General features: G+C 48.2%; 8 protein-coding genes across 8 annotated transcripts; 3 read left to right on the forward strand and 5 right to left on the reverse strand.

The window, feature by feature from the left end:
- Nucleotides 1-615: 615 nt before the first annotated feature.
- Nucleotides 616-948, forward strand: LTR84_011734 (uncharacterized protein; the record flags this gene model as incomplete). Its single annotated transcript, XM_064855262.1, has 1 exon — nucleotides 616-948. The coding sequence occupies one exon, from the start codon at nucleotides 616-618 to the stop codon at nucleotides 946-948; it is 333 nt and encodes a 110-aa protein (XP_064708851.1).
- Nucleotides 949-2019: 1071 nt separating this feature from the next.
- Nucleotides 2020-3522, reverse strand: LTR84_011735 (uncharacterized protein; the record flags this gene model as incomplete). The annotated part of the gene is made up of 2 exons (XM_064855263.1): nucleotides 2020-2996; nucleotides 3054-3522. 2 exons carry the CDS (start codon nucleotides 3520-3522, stop codon nucleotides 2020-2022), a joined length of 1446 nt encoding a protein of 481 aa, XP_064708852.1.
- Nucleotides 3523-3822: 300 nt separating this feature from the next.
- On the reverse strand, nucleotides 3823-5856 carry LTR84_011736 (uncharacterized protein; the record flags this gene model as incomplete). Its single annotated transcript, XM_064855264.1, has 1 exon — nucleotides 3823-5856. The coding sequence occupies one exon, from the start codon at nucleotides 5854-5856 to the stop codon at nucleotides 3823-3825; it is 2034 nt and encodes a 677-aa protein (XP_064708853.1).
- Nucleotides 5857-6790: 934 nt separating this feature from the next.
- Nucleotides 6791-7346, reverse strand: LTR84_011737 (uncharacterized protein; the record flags this gene model as incomplete). The annotated part of the gene is made up of 2 exons (XM_064855265.1): nucleotides 6791-6999; nucleotides 7052-7346. The coding sequence occupies 2 exons, from the start codon at nucleotides 7344-7346 to the stop codon at nucleotides 6791-6793; spliced, it is 504 nt and encodes a 167-aa protein (XP_064708854.1).
- Nucleotides 7347-7968: 622 nt separating this feature from the next.
- LTR84_011738 (uncharacterized protein) lies at nucleotides 7969-9006 on the reverse strand (the record flags this gene model as incomplete). Its single annotated transcript, XM_064855266.1, has 1 exon — nucleotides 7969-9006. The coding sequence occupies one exon, from the start codon at nucleotides 9004-9006 to the stop codon at nucleotides 7969-7971; it is 1038 nt and encodes a 345-aa protein (XP_064708855.1).
- An 857-nt stretch (nucleotides 9007-9863) lies between these two features.
- LTR84_011739 (uncharacterized protein) lies at nucleotides 9864-11375 on the forward strand (the record flags this gene model as incomplete). Its single annotated transcript, XM_064855267.1, has 1 exon — nucleotides 9864-11375. The coding sequence occupies one exon, from the start codon at nucleotides 9864-9866 to the stop codon at nucleotides 11373-11375; it is 1512 nt and encodes a 503-aa protein (XP_064708856.1).
- Nucleotides 11376-11746: 371 nt separating this feature from the next.
- Nucleotides 11747-13278, reverse strand: LTR84_011740 (uncharacterized protein; the record flags this gene model as incomplete). The annotated part of the gene is made up of 3 exons (XM_064855268.1): nucleotides 11747-12357; nucleotides 12403-12554; nucleotides 12890-13278. The coding sequence occupies 3 exons, from the start codon at nucleotides 13276-13278 to the stop codon at nucleotides 11747-11749; spliced, it is 1152 nt and encodes a 383-aa protein (XP_064708857.1).
- Nucleotides 13279-13790: 512 nt separating this feature from the next.
- LTR84_011741 (uncharacterized protein) lies at nucleotides 13791-15806 on the forward strand (the record flags this gene model as incomplete). Its single annotated transcript, XM_064855269.1, has 1 exon — nucleotides 13791-15806. The coding sequence occupies one exon, from the start codon at nucleotides 13791-13793 to the stop codon at nucleotides 15804-15806; it is 2016 nt and encodes a 671-aa protein (XP_064708858.1).
- Nucleotides 15807-16957: the final 1151 nt, after the last annotated feature.

Genomic DNA, 16957 nt, shown 5'->3' on the forward strand with positions numbered 1-16957 from the left:
CCTACAAGCGAGCCACAACCCAACGTAAACAACAATGGTATTGGGTTCTCCTGATCTTAACTCCACAAGTCGCTCTTCCACGAGTTCCCAATCAACCCCAGACGATACTCGTGCCACTAACACAGGAATCATTGCAGCGTACATCGTTGCCGGATTTGTCGTTGGTTGCATGTTAGGCAGCATCTTCTATTGCCTTTGGCCATCCAGATCCCGCCGTCGGACAAGATCTCAGCTTATAAGAGAGGGGGATCACAGATTGCAGGGCGAGACTGTCACAGTCTTGCCACTTTGAAAGGCCCAGAATCGGGATAGGGCTGAGAAGAGCAAAGGGGAAGAACAGGCAGCACCTGAAAAATCCATGTCACTTTGGTGATTTCTTCAGTACGCCTTACGACTGATCTTTAGAGGCTCTGTGAATCGGCATCATTCGACGCAGTGGCTCTCTGTGAGTGGAATACCAGTCTCGGAGGCTTCCTGTTGACAAGATAGTCAGCTGTTGGGGATTACCCAGCTTAGATCCTCATCGGTGCATTCCAATACTTCAAGACTTTTGCAATGGCGGGCCAACTCTCCTCAGTGCAGCATTCCTCAACCAATTTCATACGCCCAGAGATCATGGCGACACCTACTCAGACACTCGATGGCCCATTGGGCAACGTCATCATTTACGCGTGCCGTGTGATAGAACCTGGATCAGTTCAAGGCTTTAGAACTGGGTTTGACAACCTAGGAATGTTTGCTCTTGGGTTCGTGATCGGCATTTGTGGTACCTTCTTCATTGTGGCACTGCTCTTCGAAATTCGCGTCATCTGGTGGATTCACCGCACCAAACACGGTCCAGACGATTCAAAGTGGGAAGATATCAGCGACTGGAAAGTCATAGTCAATGCCGAGGAGGGAAGAGCTTATGGAAAATGTGAATTTGAGACAGAATGGATTGACGAGTGAGACCCAACTCATTCCCACCCAACAGCATATCAGTATCAAGAGTCCTAAAACCAGTCTCTAGATAACAGGTGGTTGCCAGACACGGCAAAATCCCACGGATCCATATTGTTGAACATTGATCCTAGAACCACTCCCTAGGTAGCATGTGGCCGTTTGTCACGATCCCTGTCAAACGAGGATGTGTCATACCGTATGTTCACATGATGAATCAGAACTTTGTACCTGTTCAATATACCGTTGACTTCCCCGTTGACGCTGCGCCTGGTGCAAGATAGACAAAACTCGGCAGTAGTGGTGATAGGACACCGAGCATCCGCCTACCTGTCCGTGTGATCTTCCCAGCCTGCAAACCTCAACTTGACCCGCCAGAGTCCACAGACTCAATCTTGACTGAGGTTACATGATATTCAACCGCAACCGAAGCCCAACCCAGAGACTTTGCCTCGGACGGCAATGCCAGATTACGCTGATCTGCATGCTGTTGAATGGATGGTTCGCCACGGTAAGAACTGCATGATCCCCGGTTCAGCCTACCCGATCTCCTCACTCAACGACGTAATAGGCTTGTCAGCTGCGTGGCCAAATCATGGCCGGTCTCGAGAATCCTCCGAGAATCTTTCAACACGTCGCCAATCCGAATACGCAATACGCGGGGACGGCGCATCGAGAGGTGAAGCTCCTGGACGTGACGAAGCGAGAAGCCACGAACGCCCAAACAGGGGCTGTCCTTGGATCGATCGGCGCGGTGATCTTCCTGGGCATGGTCTTGTGTTGTTGGTGCGCACACCGCCGGAATCGATTGTACTATTCACCTAGGGGAGGCAGTGTGAGACCGCATTCGCGATCTGGAAGCGGTGGTGGTGGAGAGCGTCGTTGGGCGGACAGTATGTGGCCGCCGGCACCGGCATACGAGGGGTATCATTTGCCGAGCTATAGTAGTCGGTGATGCTTGCAGGGGGGGAAAGAGCTGTGTTTCTCGAGATTGGTGGTCGTTACCGACGTTGCCGTCGTGCTGCACCTTGTTGCTCAATAAAAATTGGTGTGCCGTCACGCTTCTTCTTTACCAGGAAGTCAGGGGCCTTTCCCAGAACCTCCATTTAGGAAGCGTCGTGATGTCCAAGCACTTCCGTGCTCAAGGTATTCCTCTCGGGTAACACCGTATTCCCGTACAACGCTGGGGAACTTGCTTGCCATTCTGGCACCACCCAACCACGTGGATGTGATCGGATCTTGCATTGCCCTCACCCGGATTTGCCATTCACTTCTGATGCGGCTGCGTAACTCAGCTTCGAGGCGCGCGACTAGGCCCGGAAGTTTAGCACTTCCACCCACTACAAGTACATTACTTAGCATTGTAGCTTGCACCAGAGGGGGCAGAACACTGAGAGACTGCAGCACGATGTCCGGAAGCCCTGGCTGTTTCGATCCAATGTCCGAGGGCGAGAAGAGAATCTCGGGTATAGAGAGGCGTTCATTCCCAAGCGTCATGGCGATCTCAGACTCGTGCAAAGCCGCGCCGGAGAGGGCAGCTTGCTTGCGTTTTTGAGCAGCAAGCTTTGCATTGTGGGGTCGGGAGAAGCCGCGGAGAAGATGAACTCCATCAGGCAGAACGTAATCAATCCGAATTTCATCATCACCAGGTTTCGCGCTCATATTAAAATCCCCATCTTTGTCCTTTGAGGCAATAGATTTCTCGCGGCTTTTGTTGCCCCTCCAAGTCTTCTCGAGATCGGCTTTGAAGTCTTCACTAACGAAGCAGACGTCTTCTTTGATGTCGTTGACAATTTTTGTGTCTTGGTGTAGATCAAAATGGCGTATTGAGATCGTCTCTTTCAATAGGTTCGTCAGATGTTTTCCGCCAAAGTCGAGACGTCGGATGGCACGGTGTAGTGGTCGTCCATTGAATAGTGGAGTTACAGTGGTGTGACTGTAGCCACAGTCCAAGAGCAGGAGACATTCCATAGGTAGCTGATCAATGGAGCTCATCGCCGAGTCCGAACTGGTTTCAAATATCGGATGCAGGTCGTTGTATGCATTGAGAGACGGACCTACGAGGTATGAGCAAGTCGAATTCAGGGATGAAAGGAAAACGTGGCCGTACCTACCAATGACCCTAGAATAACCCCCAAAACCCCATTCTTCCATGATGATCTCATCGGCGTTCTTTTGTAAGGCAGCCATCGAGTTGGGAGGTTCTGTAAAGATCAAGGTGGTCTCGTCTGGGCTCTTTATCAGAGTATCTTGTCCAGCCGTCCGCTCGTCGAAGAATGATTGATCCCATATCTCTTTCTGGGCTTCCCAGCTAACAACCTGGCCATTCTCGACTGGACGACGAAATAGTGCTTCACTCCACTGTGCTATTTCCTCAGATCGAGCCCCAACATAGGTTTTCTTCTCCCGGGTGCGAACCAGGGCGTTGGGGATGTTGTGACAGTTGGAGAGGATCTCGGTGTCTGTGAGCGACTTAGAAGGCGCGAAGCCAGCCTTTATGCTGTAGCCACCGTTATCGAGGACAAATATCTTGGAGGGAAGTAGTGGCGGCGCACGGGCAGAGGCCTTGGAGGTTCGAGGCATTGCAGGTTGTTAGCCTCAAGATGTGCGCATGGCCGACTCTACTGTTGATCAGCTTGCCCGCTGGATCAGAATGATCGCGGCGACTGTGTATCTGAGGGCCTGGAGGGGATCGTGGCTCAACCTCGGGGTAGAAGGGAAATAATTTCTGGTTACTGCGGAGGCTTTCACGCGTCAAAACAGGCTAACCTTTTCTGCGGCCGTATGGTGCTGTTGTATTCAGGTGGAAAATAAACACGCTGTTTTAAAGCTCATATTGGCTTCGTGTCCATGATCCAGATTATCTCGGAATTAAATCTATCTCTATCCAAAGACTTCAATCATGAAATGATACTCTACTTCAGTTCCATCTTCCCGACCTCTCAGTGTCATTTGATGGCACAGATCCGCCAATGCATGACCGATTACAGGGGCACCGCAGAAGAAAACGCCCACCTTTCGCTTCCTCGTCTTGTCTCTTGCGAACAGCTTCACCATCTCTTCGTAATGATCGCTCATAATTTTGGGAAAATCTGGTCTCCCAAAATGCGTGGGCGCTATCAGACCAGTCAATGGTGAAATAGGTTGAGCTTCGGTCCGGTGTTTCTCCAGCAAGCATCGATAAACGTGAGTCGAAAGATCTTTCCTTTTCTTTGTCAGATGGTTATGAATTCGAATGTCGAGGTTGGGATTGCGTGTTGGTGACTCTGACGAAATTCTGTTGAGGAGATCGGAAAACCAGAGCAGGTAGTTCTTGTCTCGTACCACCCAGTGGAAATCGACTCGACGATACTTTTCCAGATCGAATGACTTCTCTCCAATTCTAGCTATGGTACTGCTTTGATGAGCGCTTTGTGTGGGCTGTGTATTTGGTTCTGTGATTTCATTAGACTCATTTGTTGAGGTCGAGTCTCGACGTTGATTCCAATGATGATCTTCTCTTTCTTGAAGATCATTCAAAATCCCCGAAAATGGCGTCACGCCTATTCCTGCGCCTACAATCACAGTCTGGTCAAAGTCGTAAAATCTCTGGGCCGGGGCTCCAAAAGGGCCATCGATGCCCACGAATTTCAAGTCCTTTAGGTCTCGAAGTTTTCCCGTCCAATCGCCATCGGTCTTGATATGGAGCTCCATTTGTCGGCCGATACAGGTCGAGATCGTGAAAGGGTGCCATTGGAACATGGATATTTGTGGAACCTGCAGAAACACGTATTGTCCAGCTTTATATCTCCGTATACGGCGTTTGGGGATGGTGCAGCTGATTCTCACAGTATCTTCATCAAGGACCTCGAGCGAGGCAGGAAGTTTGTGAAAGCCGTTGAAAATCCGCATCAATCGTTCTCCAAGAACGAAGATTGTTGGAAAAGCGAGCACTAATCCAAGTACTGGAAACTGCAACAGACCCGCTGTCCCATGGGCCATGAGAAGACCAATAATTGGAAACATCAACAAGTGGCCGATCTGGAAAATCTCGTACGACCATTTGCGAATATATGGCATGCTGAGGAGTGCCAGGACATAAAACAGGCTCAGTGCCGTCAGCCCTGTCCATCCTGGTGTGGAACGAACATATGCGATATAAGGCCGTGGAACCGCATCTGGACCTAGCAGCGCCGCCACTGCCTCTTGGCGGTTTGGGCGGCTGCCGTACACGAATGAACCCGAAAGATGGCCGATAGCATGCAATGTCGCTAGCGCAATCGCAACGCACGAGACCTTGACGTGAAAAGATTGGCTCAAGTCCCAATTGATGGCTCGAGAAATATAGTACGACTTCCGCATCATGGTGGAAAACCATCTCGACATACTTAGAAGCATGAAGAACAAGGTTGGATACAGCGCGCCTGCGCAGGCTTTTGCCATTCCAGCACCCCAGCCCAGAGCAGCTTGATATTCTGGCCCGGTGGAATATTTGACACATTGCCACACGCCGAGTCCAATCTGCAATGAAACCACGATAAACAGGAACAGGTACTCGGGCCCTTCGACTTCCCAGATGGCTCGCAACCGTCGAGGCCAGGAGATGCCCTTCAAATAGTCATTTTCGTCTTTGGCAGCTTGTTTCTCCTGTTCCAGCGAGGCGATTTTCCAGGAAGCTACCGTCTTCTTAAAGTCCTCTGCTGGAATGGACTCTTTCTCTGTGCCCATGACCCCTCGCAAGAACTCATGTCGTGCTTCATTTCTTGACTCGTGATGCAGGTTGTACGATTTTGCGTTTGGTTGCAGCTCCTTGTAAACGGCGTCCAACTTGTGTTCCAACTCTTGGTATGAAATGCAACCATCTTGATCCTTGTCGAGTTCTGCCACAAACTCGTCAATCTCTTTTTGTGTCAAGTATGTTCCTCCATCTTCAGCCATTGTATCCTGGGTGATAGATGCTTCGACTTGTTTTGCTCACTTGAAGGCCAGAGCCCCGTTGCAGTTGAATCGACAACAACAAAGCACGAGGAAAATGTCCCTTCCAGTTTCATCTTCACTTGAAGTATAAGGGGCGGTTTGAACCTTGAAACTAACCATGAGATCATTGCACATGAATTGTTTCCTTTAAGGTTGCCAATGGTTGCCCAGAAGGCTATCCAAGGCTGCCAAGGATCAGGATCAGATATAGCAGGGTGAACACAGGTGTCCACCCGGCTGGGCGTTCAGGAAAATGGCTTGCCAAGTTGGAATGGCGACGTAACAACTGGCTGGGCGACAATACTATGGTTACCACATGGAATTCTGAAAATCAATGCCAATCCGTCGCATGTCACTACTGAAACTCTGCTTGAAGCTCCTTCTACGTCACCAGTTCCGGTGCAGACCACTACAGTTGAGCTATTCATAAGCACGGTGAATCTCAGCTTTCCTCAAGCCAATCCATTTTTTCAGCGACCAAAATCTTGCATTTGGCTGCTGCCTCAAGGATGTATTGGATAAGAGCTCGATTTATTTTGAAGCTGGCAACGTCTTGACTTCCAAAGCGTCGTTGAATTCCATGTGCCGCCGCAGGCTGGTTCAGTTATGGGTGCGCACAGCATCATCTTGTGAACTTTTGAGAAGAGAGGTAAGTCGTCGTATCCCGCGGTGAGGGATCTGGTCGTTATTTCAATTGGCATTCTCGTTGGATATTGTGGCATATGGTTCTACATTTGATGCTACCAGATGCAATGAACTACCCCGAAATGTTTTAGCGGAGTATACTTAGCCGAGAATCAGATACTCAAGAATCTGCTTATTGAAAGTACCATCTTCACAAATATATGTACAGTCTATGTATGACGATGTGGCAAGACACGGGACGGCATCTCAATCAAAAGCTGGTACGGGTGGCCTCGCTGGCTTTCGACTCATTGACAGTGGGCTTTAATTCATCGGTGATGTTCTTCTCGTCCTTCCATGCCAGCGCGACAAATTTGGTATGACTACCACGAGCCACTATCTCGTCGTTCTTGTTCATAAACTTCACCGTCGTATATGCAAGAGTCTTGCCAACTGTTGGTGCGTCAACACAGACGAATCCTAGGAATCTGGAACAGATCGTGGCACTTACATTTATCGCAGATAACCTCACCTTTGACCAGATCACCAAGCTTTCCGCCTGCGTTCAGATAAGTGACACTTAGGTCTGTAGAGACGCCCGTGGAGTATAGACCACGAGACGCAACCGCTAGCGAGCCACTCGTGTCAACCATTGTAGCCAGAGTCGCCCCATGGAGAATTCCCAGGCGGTTCAAGTGATGTTTCTCAATCGGAAGCTCGAAGTTGACCTTCCCAGGCTCTGCCGCAGTTATTCGCATCTGCGTGTGACAGGTCACCTCAAGTTTCACAATTGAAATGCGATGAACCCAGTGCCGCTGGTCATCCATTACTTACACTGTCAATTAATCTGCAGTACATTAGTTAAGGCAGGTAACATGGATGTCTAGTTTCCTCACCTTGGCTCGAGTCCGGAAGTTGCTCTAAATGACTCCCATACCTATGTTGCATGCATTCAGTTCTCCACACGTGAACATCCTGGAACCATCAGGTACATACAGAGCGCACAAATTTTAGTGCCGACATGGCTGTCAGATTCTCTGCTAGTAAACGTCTGGCGACGGAGTGAAAGCTCAATGCTGACGCTGCCACGAAGCTCTCCAACCTTTCGGCTAAGTTTTAAGCTCGATTCTGCTTTTCTTTTCCGCCCTGACTTGAGCAACAATCGCTGATTGAGAGGAATGCTTGAAAATGGAGAATTTCGGCGTTTTATCTTGTGAGCTTGCTAGGTAGATATCTCCGGCGTGTAGGTAGGTAGTAGGAGAGGGATAGCACCCGGGGGTAGGAAGGTTTGCCGATGGGTGAACCAGCCTAAGAATCTAGCTACCTAACTAGCTACCTAAAATACTAGAGCAGCAGAACATCAACAAACACTTCCAAGGTTTGCAGGCCTCATTCTACATCCAACCCACTGTAAGACACCAAAGAATCGAATAGTTGCAGGAACTTGTCTTAGCTATATTCTATTTGCTCGATGGCCATCAGGCTCTCTAGGATCTGCTTCGGCCAAGTAACAGCTTCTTGAAGTTTCTGGTCCTCCAGACAGTTTCTCTCGATGTAGAGGCATATTGCTAATCCCTCTAAAATCCCGCGCCGTGCGAGCCACCATCGAGCCTGGCAGACCTTAGCGTACCAGTATGCAAGCATCATCAATGCCCATGGGTCTTTCTGCTGTAGAAGGCTCGTATAACCAGGCGTTGCATGCATGAGGAAGCAGAGTAACCTTATCCAATTTTTCTCATTGCACTCAAGAGCAAGAATAGTTGCCAGCTTATCAATAGTCTCATGGTAAGGATTCTCAATTGTCGAGATCAATGTTTCGCGAGGGCTGCAAAGATGGTCGAACACTGTGCAGCGCTCCTCATTCACATCATGTGCCCAGTATTCTTTCGCGACATTTTCAATGAGCGGTTTCCACATACTCTCCTTTCCCGAGGGGTCTATTAGCTCAACCACGGCGTGCTTGCCACTGCTTAGGCGTAACCAATTCAGATCACCATCTCTCAATGGCCATCCATCTTCGACCGTCCGGGCTTGAAAAGTAGCGAAACTGGCAATGCCCGTCAGACTTGCAGCAACAAATAAAGCATCTCGATCTGTGGGCCGCAGAGGCTGGCTCAGTTTTTGCTGGTATAAGACGAGTCCGGAATTGAGATTGTAGCTCTCAAGTGGATCAGGCTCTGCATAACTGGATCCTGCCAGATAGCGATCATGGCAAGCGGTAACTGCTTGGACGAGATGCATGAGGAAGCGATGGGAGCATGCAAGCCTCGCTACCTCCTTTTGAAAGATATGTGTGGCTATCGTGGTGCCTAAACAGAAAACAGTTCTCGTCTGAAATTTCTCCAGTAAATCCATATTGTAATCTTGGAATCGTAGAACATCCAAAAACTTTGCTTGATAGCCACGATCTTCCTGGAGGGATGCCGCAATCATGTCTATAGCTAACCGTTTGTGCGATAGAGGAGACGGACCTAGCGCAGTCGTCATCGTTGTGACATTTGTCGTACCTTGAAGGGGTTCGAGATCAGGAACCCCTGGGCTGTAGTTGCAAGAAATCCCGTACTCCAGACATTTGTTGCAACGGGGCCTTAGCTCATCGCACTTCACGCGTCGAAGCCTACAATTGCGACAGCCGTTCCTGGACTTGCGATGGCTACGTCTTTTTCGAGGAGCCGCTGACTCCTGAGCATCTGAAACAAGGGTGGTTGCTGCTCCCATGATTGAGAGCCTGTTGGGCGAGTCTATCAAAAAGGCGCTAGTTGGCCATGCTTGATGAGTTCAATGTTGTACAGGATCTATGCAATTGGTCGCTCGTTGATGTGTTTTTCGAATGGATAGTAAGAGTAAGATTCCAAGTGCTGCCTGGTAATAAATGACTCAAGGTCCATCACTTCTCCCAGTCATGATGCCTTTATCGGAGTTAAGCAGTCAGGCCCGAAGGCGACCAAAGGTCTCCATTCGATCGATTTACCACGACAGTTAACACGCTTTTTTTGGCCCGCTACGATCAATCCCTCGCGAATCTAGATCTAACACGGTCTTTCATTCCTCATTTTGTTATTTGTAAGAAATCAATTCAACAAGGGACAGCAGTCAGGTTCACGGAGCAGGAGATATATTCATCCGAACGATTTGAAGTCTTGGCGCATCATTATTTCTCCCTTACCTAATCATCAACTTACAGACTTCACGTTGGCCTTCGATGGAAACGACATCTTTATCTATCACATTCATATTTACCTGTGGTAGAGTCTGGTATCTTCGTTCCTTTTCTATACACGAAAATGATTAAGAAACAGAGGGAAAATTGGCATACCCAATAATACTGTGAACACCACGCCAAAATGGCAACTACGAGTCTTCACTCGTGGGAGTACCTCGAGACCCTGCCTGGTGTCCAGTTTTATCGACTATACAAAAGCCCTTCTTCCGCGCTGGCCATCTTCAGAAAGCGGTTATCGAGTCTCGCGAAGTCCTTTGTCATGATGTTACTGTACATGCCGAAACCGATGCCCGTCAAGAATCTCGAGTTACTCGTGAAGGACGCAAGTCGAGGTGAACGCGAATATGCAGTAGACTTGCTCCGCCGCTATCACATACTCAAAGATGTCACATCAAACTCTTCCAGGGCTTTCGCATTGACAGCTGAATTTGCAAGATCGTTACGAAGCGCTTTGACTGGGGCTGGAGAGCTCGGATCGTTCGGACAGCCAGCCCGAGTACCTGAGAAGAAGAGGGTGGCCATCACCGAACTTGACGAATATTCTCGTCAAAGATGGGAAGGTATCCTGGGCTACATGGTTGGCTCGTCTTCGACTGCCATTGATTCTGATCAGATTGCTATTGATCCATCCCCAGGCGTCATTGAACTACTGAGGGCAGGTCATCTTATTGAGACCAATGGAACATATAGTCGTGGCCAAGTGGCTAGCATTACCAAAGAAGGCTTTGCTTTTGTCCTCCAGGATATCAACACCCAAATATGGGCTCTCCTTTTCCTTTATGTCGACAATGCTGAGGTATTTGAGATGGACAAAGTCGATGTGCTTTCCTTCCTATTCCTTGTCTCATCCCTCGAACTTGGTCTCGCATATTCGACTGCTACCCTCAATGACACCCAATTACGCTGTCTCTCAGATCTCATCTCTCTTGGCATTGTTTACCAGCCACTTGACACAGATGGAACTCCGGCGGACTATTTCTATCCGACACGACTTGCGGCCACATTGACCTCCGATTCAAATCTTTCACTTGCAGCTGCCAATTCAGCCGTGAATTCAGCAGTTGGCTCCTCTTTGTCGTCATCTCCTGATACCTCGACAAAAGGCTTCATCATTGTGGAGACAAACTATCGAGTCTACGCATATACATCTTCTCCGCTTCAAATTGCCCTTCTGCAACTATTCGTCAATCTACGCTCTCGACATCCAAACCTGGTGACAGGTAAGATGAGCAAAGCTTCTGTTCAGCGTGCGGTGCAGGCAGGAATCACGGCCGAGCAAATCATATCTTATCTTACATCACACGCCCACCCGCAGATGCGACGGAGAGCTCAGGCAGAGCAAGCACAGTTGCAGGCTCGTGGCACCGATCAGGGTCGCGTTATACCCGTGCTCCCGCCAACCATTCTCGATCAAATTCATCTCTGGCAGCTCGAGCGGGATCGGATGACAACAACGTATGGATTTCTACTGAAAAACTTTCAAAATCATGCCGAATACGAGGCTCCTTGTCGCTACGCAGATGAGATTGGCGTCTTGGTCTGGAAGGATGATAAGAAACGGATGTTTTTTGTGAATCGCATTGAGGGTGTGAGAGCGTTCATGGCTGAAAGGAAAGCAAGCGCGCAAGGATAGTCAGCGTACCCTTTTCCATGGATCCATCAAAGGTGTACGAGCTTGGAGGAATACTTGCTTCAACAACGACCTGCATGGAAACGAAGTGAAAATGATTGTTGCTGATGGAATGGCATTACTAAGACATACATTTGGAAAGATGGTATCGTCATCCTTGAGACTCAATTTCAAACAATTTAGTGCCAACTCCTGACGCCAACAAACCCCCTTTATCTGCCAAGCTATTATTCATCACATTCCTTCGTCAATCCTCCCTCCTGTAAAGCAGATCGCGGCCAAACCCTGCCCAGAAAGTGCACGATGTACCACCTTAACCATTTTCTCCACCATCGAAAGCCTATGTTACCTCCTTGGATGCACCTTTGACAGTACTAGCCATGGTTGAAGGCGCCTTGGGGAAGGTCCTTTGTCGACGGGTCCATGAAAATCGCCACTCCATCGGAATGCTTTTTCCACTCGCCTTCGAAGGGCCCAGGTTTATCACGATATCTTTTTCTGATCATTGGCCAATATCCCAACAGCACGTGGCCATGTGGGAATTCCTCGTCAGTCGTTGCCGCAATGTGCTGTTCATTCTGGTACACATCCGTGAATGTTGGGAAATTGAACTTATATTCCACGGAGTTATCCATGTAAGTTTCAAATCTGAAGTCTAGAGCATCACGATATAAGCTCTCCAGAAGACGTTTGAGCCTACTTCCGGCGATTTTGACGGCGGCGTCAGACAGATCTGCCCATGTAAACTGGCGGCGGTATTCCTCAGTAGGACCAGTAGTCAACGGAAGAGAGATCAAAGCCTCGCCCATGAGTGTGTCCCACACGGCAGTGGACATATCGGGAACGAAAAAGGGTAGGTACTGCACCATCTCATTCGCCATTCGACGCGATTCGCTGACTCTCGTCGCATGCAGCTTTTCGAGAGCCCAGACGGGATTCGCGCGGCGCCCGGGCGGCACAATGCTCAGAATATTTGGCCCATACACTGTAACAGTTAGCTATTGACCATCCAAGACTTCGAAAGAAATACACTGGTCTATGAAGTCGTCTAGTTCAGGGTCCTTGAGGTCTTTAAAAAAGCCCTTGTGCTCTAGTGTTGGATATAAACACCAAAGATTCACAGTGTAGCCAATTAATGACTTAAGCACGCATGCCTGACCGACAGGTCGTTGCTGGATTATGCTGGACAACCGATCGTGTATAGTCTCCGATTTCCTACATCTGAAAATTCGACAGAGGAGGAAACTCAGGTCTGAAGGGTATTGCAACTTGTTATCGAGATAGGCAGGTTGCTCGTGCGGCATTTTGTAAACCTTGAGGATTTCGTCCACGAGCAGGTCAAGACTCCGATACATCGTGGCCTTCCATTTTTCGGCGGCAGAACGAAAGGTGGGTCGACCGGGGTCTTGGGGGGCCCATGGGGGATGCGCCTCTGCGCCTGTCTGCTCTTTTTTCACTAATCAGAAACTTGATTGTTATTTCCTCGCAATCTTGGCTAAAACAGTAGAAGTTCTTACCCTGATAAGCCTTCGACATAAATACTATCTTCTTGCGATATGAGATACTTTTCTTGCTGTTTTTTGAGTTTCTCCATGTCCAGAGCTCCAGTGCCGAGCATGTAGAAGTGTTTGAGTGGGGCTTTCTTGCCATACTTTCCAGCCTTGTACGTTGTCCAGAGCGACTTGAGCTTGCTTTCGACGTTCTTGGCCTGAAGACGACGGCCGAAAGCTGGGACCTGAGCATACTGCTCACGGAGTCGTTCTGCCCATGAACTGAAGGTCATCACGGCACCTCGGATCAGAACCCCATCCTCGCCTTTATTCTCATCAACAAATTCAAGAAGTTTGTTCACCGCTTCCGGAGGCCAGCTAATTTTTGGAACATGGTTCTGGGCGACCAAAATCATCGACAATTGAGGGAAACTATGTTCTTGATGAAGCACTTCAAGCGCAGTGTCTGGAGTGGGGCATGCGTTAAGGATGAGAAGCCATGAGCTTTAAGTTCAATCTATCTAAACAACATGGGATCAAAAGGAATGTTTGTTGGATCTTGTTTGTCAAACAGTTGTCCGAATATTTCCAGGACAACCGGCTGAGGAACTGGAATGCGGCATGTGCTCGAACAAAGAACACTAAGTACCCACAACTTGCACTTCACAAATGTACGAACAGATGAGGGTTCGTGTTATTGGAAGTATCGTCTGTGCTATACAAGACTTCGATCTTGCTCGCAAATTTTTCACCGTCAACGCAATCGAATGGGGTTTCCTGCTGCGGTGTATTCCTCACCGCAATCGATCGCATCCTAGTTTACTTCATTGAAGATGTATTATTGACACATTTCGAGTTTATCAGAGATGGAGCGTCTTCAATTTTGTCGACCAAAACACGCCATGGTATCCAAACAAAGTGCAGCATTATGCGCAAGAAGAGGGACAAGAGTGACAGTACCAGCATAGGCAGTAACAATTCTATCACAGGCAGTTCCTTCAAGGCAATAAGCAGCTATCACAGGCAGTCTACTGAGCACCATGATGTGTTCGGTGAAGGCAGTCGCACGCGAGGCTTGACATGTATTTATCTGCACTTCGATGCCTTCCGAAAAAGAAATCTGTTGCTTGCAAGCACTCAACATCAGATTACCGGTTCTCCTATCTCTTTGACTCAATCTCCCCCTCGCGAAGCCAGAGCCATGGCTATTAGTAATACAGCAACAAATACCAGGAGACCGCAAAGAAACCTGAGAAACCGACGCGAGATTGTAAAACCGGTGAATGATGGCTATCAAGATCTTTTCGACCCGAATGGCTCCCACAATCTCCTAATTTCAATTGATTTGTGTTATTCCAATGTGTCAAGATGTTGGAGGTTAGTCCCCGGGGAACAGAAAGCCGCCTTTTTACTGCTCAAGGACATGATGAAAAAGGCTGAAACCGACTACACGCTAGGAAGAGAAGACGCCGTTGTTGCTCTGTCCCTGGGCGCACCCCATCAGGAGTTCAATGGCAAACACTTCATTCTGGAATTTGGCAATGCGGCCGAAGCAGCAGTCATCGAAAAAGGAGCCCGCCCATTCCGCTCTGTTAAACAGAGTCTCATCCCCGAAGGTAGCCCATTGCTGGCTTCAACGGCTAAAAGCTCTTGGTACTCAAGAGCCCAAGAGCTCCACAACACCGCTTTGAAGGCCATCGATTCGTCTATTTCGACATGTGTTTCCGACGCACTCACAGGAGAGTTGTCAGAGGTAGAAGTTAATTCGACCTGCGATATTATGGTCCAACTTCTGAGGAATCAACTGCAACTGGTAAAGAAAGAGATCATGCAGGAGGCAAATTTTACAGATACGCAAGTCGATCAAGTACTTTCTTCGAAACGAGCTAGAGTTGCAGTCGACAGTACTACTGCGCATGGCGAAGATTCTCTTGATTTGCTGCGGTGTCTATGTGAAAGAGCTGGCTTTCCAGAGAACACGAGAATTCTTTCTGAGGCAAAGTCTGCTGCCATCTATTCTGTCCTGCACTCCAAAAATTTGCTTTCAGCACCTTTGGCCACTGAACCTCGACTGAAATTGCGCGGTAAACATTGCATGGTAGTTGACATCGGAGGCGGGACTACCGACATTGCCGTGATACAGGTTGTTTCGATGCAGCCAACCCTGGACATCCGAGAAGTCTTCGAAGTCAAAGCATGCATGAGTGGTTCTAATTCCCTTAATGACACTGCTGCCAGCCATATTCGTCGCTTGTTGGGTGATGAATGGTCAGATTTCTTTTCGAATAATGAAATGACCGAAGATAAACTTCTTGAAACGATACGCACGGAGTTTGAGTTCGCGAAGCAAGACTTTGATCCATCAACATTTGGCTGTCGCAAGCACTTCATTTACTCAGTCGCGAATACTCCAAAGGAGTTTGGCGAAATATTGAGCAAGGTTCATCTCAGTTCGGAGTACGACACCGACACAATGCAAATGATCTTCGAGGACTGGCTTCGTGATATCATTACCCAGGTCAACCAACAACTCCTTCGGCTTTCCAGCCATTCATCTGTTGTCTTAGAGAGCACCGGGGAGATTCCCATCATCCTGACCGGGCGAGGGGCCAACCCGAAGTTTGTGCAACAGCATATGCAATCTACGCTCAGTAACCCAATCTTGACCATCAATCCAGACAAATGTTCTTCAGTGTGCTATGGGGGATTCGTCTCAATGCTGAATGATGGTTTGCCACAACAACTGTTCGCGCGCTATTCTTGTGGATTTATCGCTGAGGAAGGCGCCGCAATAGTGCCCAACAACGATAAACCGTCAGCAAACAACGGTCCTGCTTCGCTGCAAACCCCAATATGGCTTGTCAGAAAAGGTGATGTGATTTCACCGGAAACCCGATTTCACTACGAGGGCATGATTCGGATTGAAAACCAAAATTTCCCTTGAAAACCGGCTTACAGATTGTCCGGATCACTGACTCCACGATCCCTGAGAGACTAGACCAGAACCTGAGCGATGATATCGAAAAAGGTACTATTGCAGTTTCCGAATCTTCGGCGTTGGGAATCGATGCAGATCACAGATCGATCAAGCTTCGTCGCCGTGAAGGACCAGATGGCACGTCGTATTTCCAATCAGAGTTCAAGGCAGAGATCACTCTTGAAGGCATGTCGTGCGTGTTCACTTTGTACTTGCCCAAGCGTGGATATTTCGAAGAACAATGGAGGAATCAGAAATCAACGATCGTCAATAGATACGAGATTGATGACCTTGTGTCTCACACTGCGCAGCATAACGATAACGGCAAGCTATGACATATGGAAAGTTGGTTTGGGAAGCAGAAAGTCCCGAGATATGATACAAGCGCTGGGAAATGTCTAAGGATTGACATGGCACAGATGACGTAGATATCATTGTTTTGGTTGGAGTTTAGTTCATGTCAGACATGAGAACAGGATGTTAGGGTCGAAGCACGAATAACGCCAGATGTCAATGGCCGCCCATCCATGAAATGCCCAAGTCGAACGGCGAAGATTGTAATATTTTGTAACGATAAGTCGATTGCTAAATAGCGAAAAACTCTCAACAAAAGTCTTATACTTTAAGCTCCTATTGCTTTAGCCTTTAGGTTCTTATTTCTTTTAGAAATAATCTATCTCTATTCTTTTAGATATATCGAAATCTATCCTTTATACTCTATCCATACTATATAGAGTAGCTTTATCTAAAAATACATAATAGTACCTATAGGAGCTAGCTATTGAACCTATATAGAAGTACCACGCCATTCGCTGATACTGCATAATCTTGCTCAGACCAGAACACAGGACACTACCTAGATACCTGGTGCAGATATTTTTCATGTGAGTTGGATATTATTGACTGGTCGAGCAACTCTGTATGGTAAACAGCCGTTTCGTGGGTGAAAGTGGACATAGAATGACATGAGAGCAGATCGTGAAGCCAGACCAACAAAGCAAACGGAGAAAGATGGTGGACAACAAAGAATGACTTCAGCCCACTGAACAATGAGATATTGAAGAGACTGCTGTCAAAGACCACTGTTCCCTGCTCCGAGACAAGCAAACTTCAGATAT

The sequence above is a fragment of the Exophiala bonariae genome (genome assembly GCF_035927105.1).
Source record: "Exophiala bonariae strain CCFEE 5792 chromosome Unknown scaffold_6, whole genome shotgun sequence".
In the NCBI taxonomy this organism is placed as follows: Eukaryota; Fungi; Ascomycota; class Eurotiomycetes; order Chaetothyriales; family Herpotrichiellaceae; genus Exophiala; species Exophiala bonariae.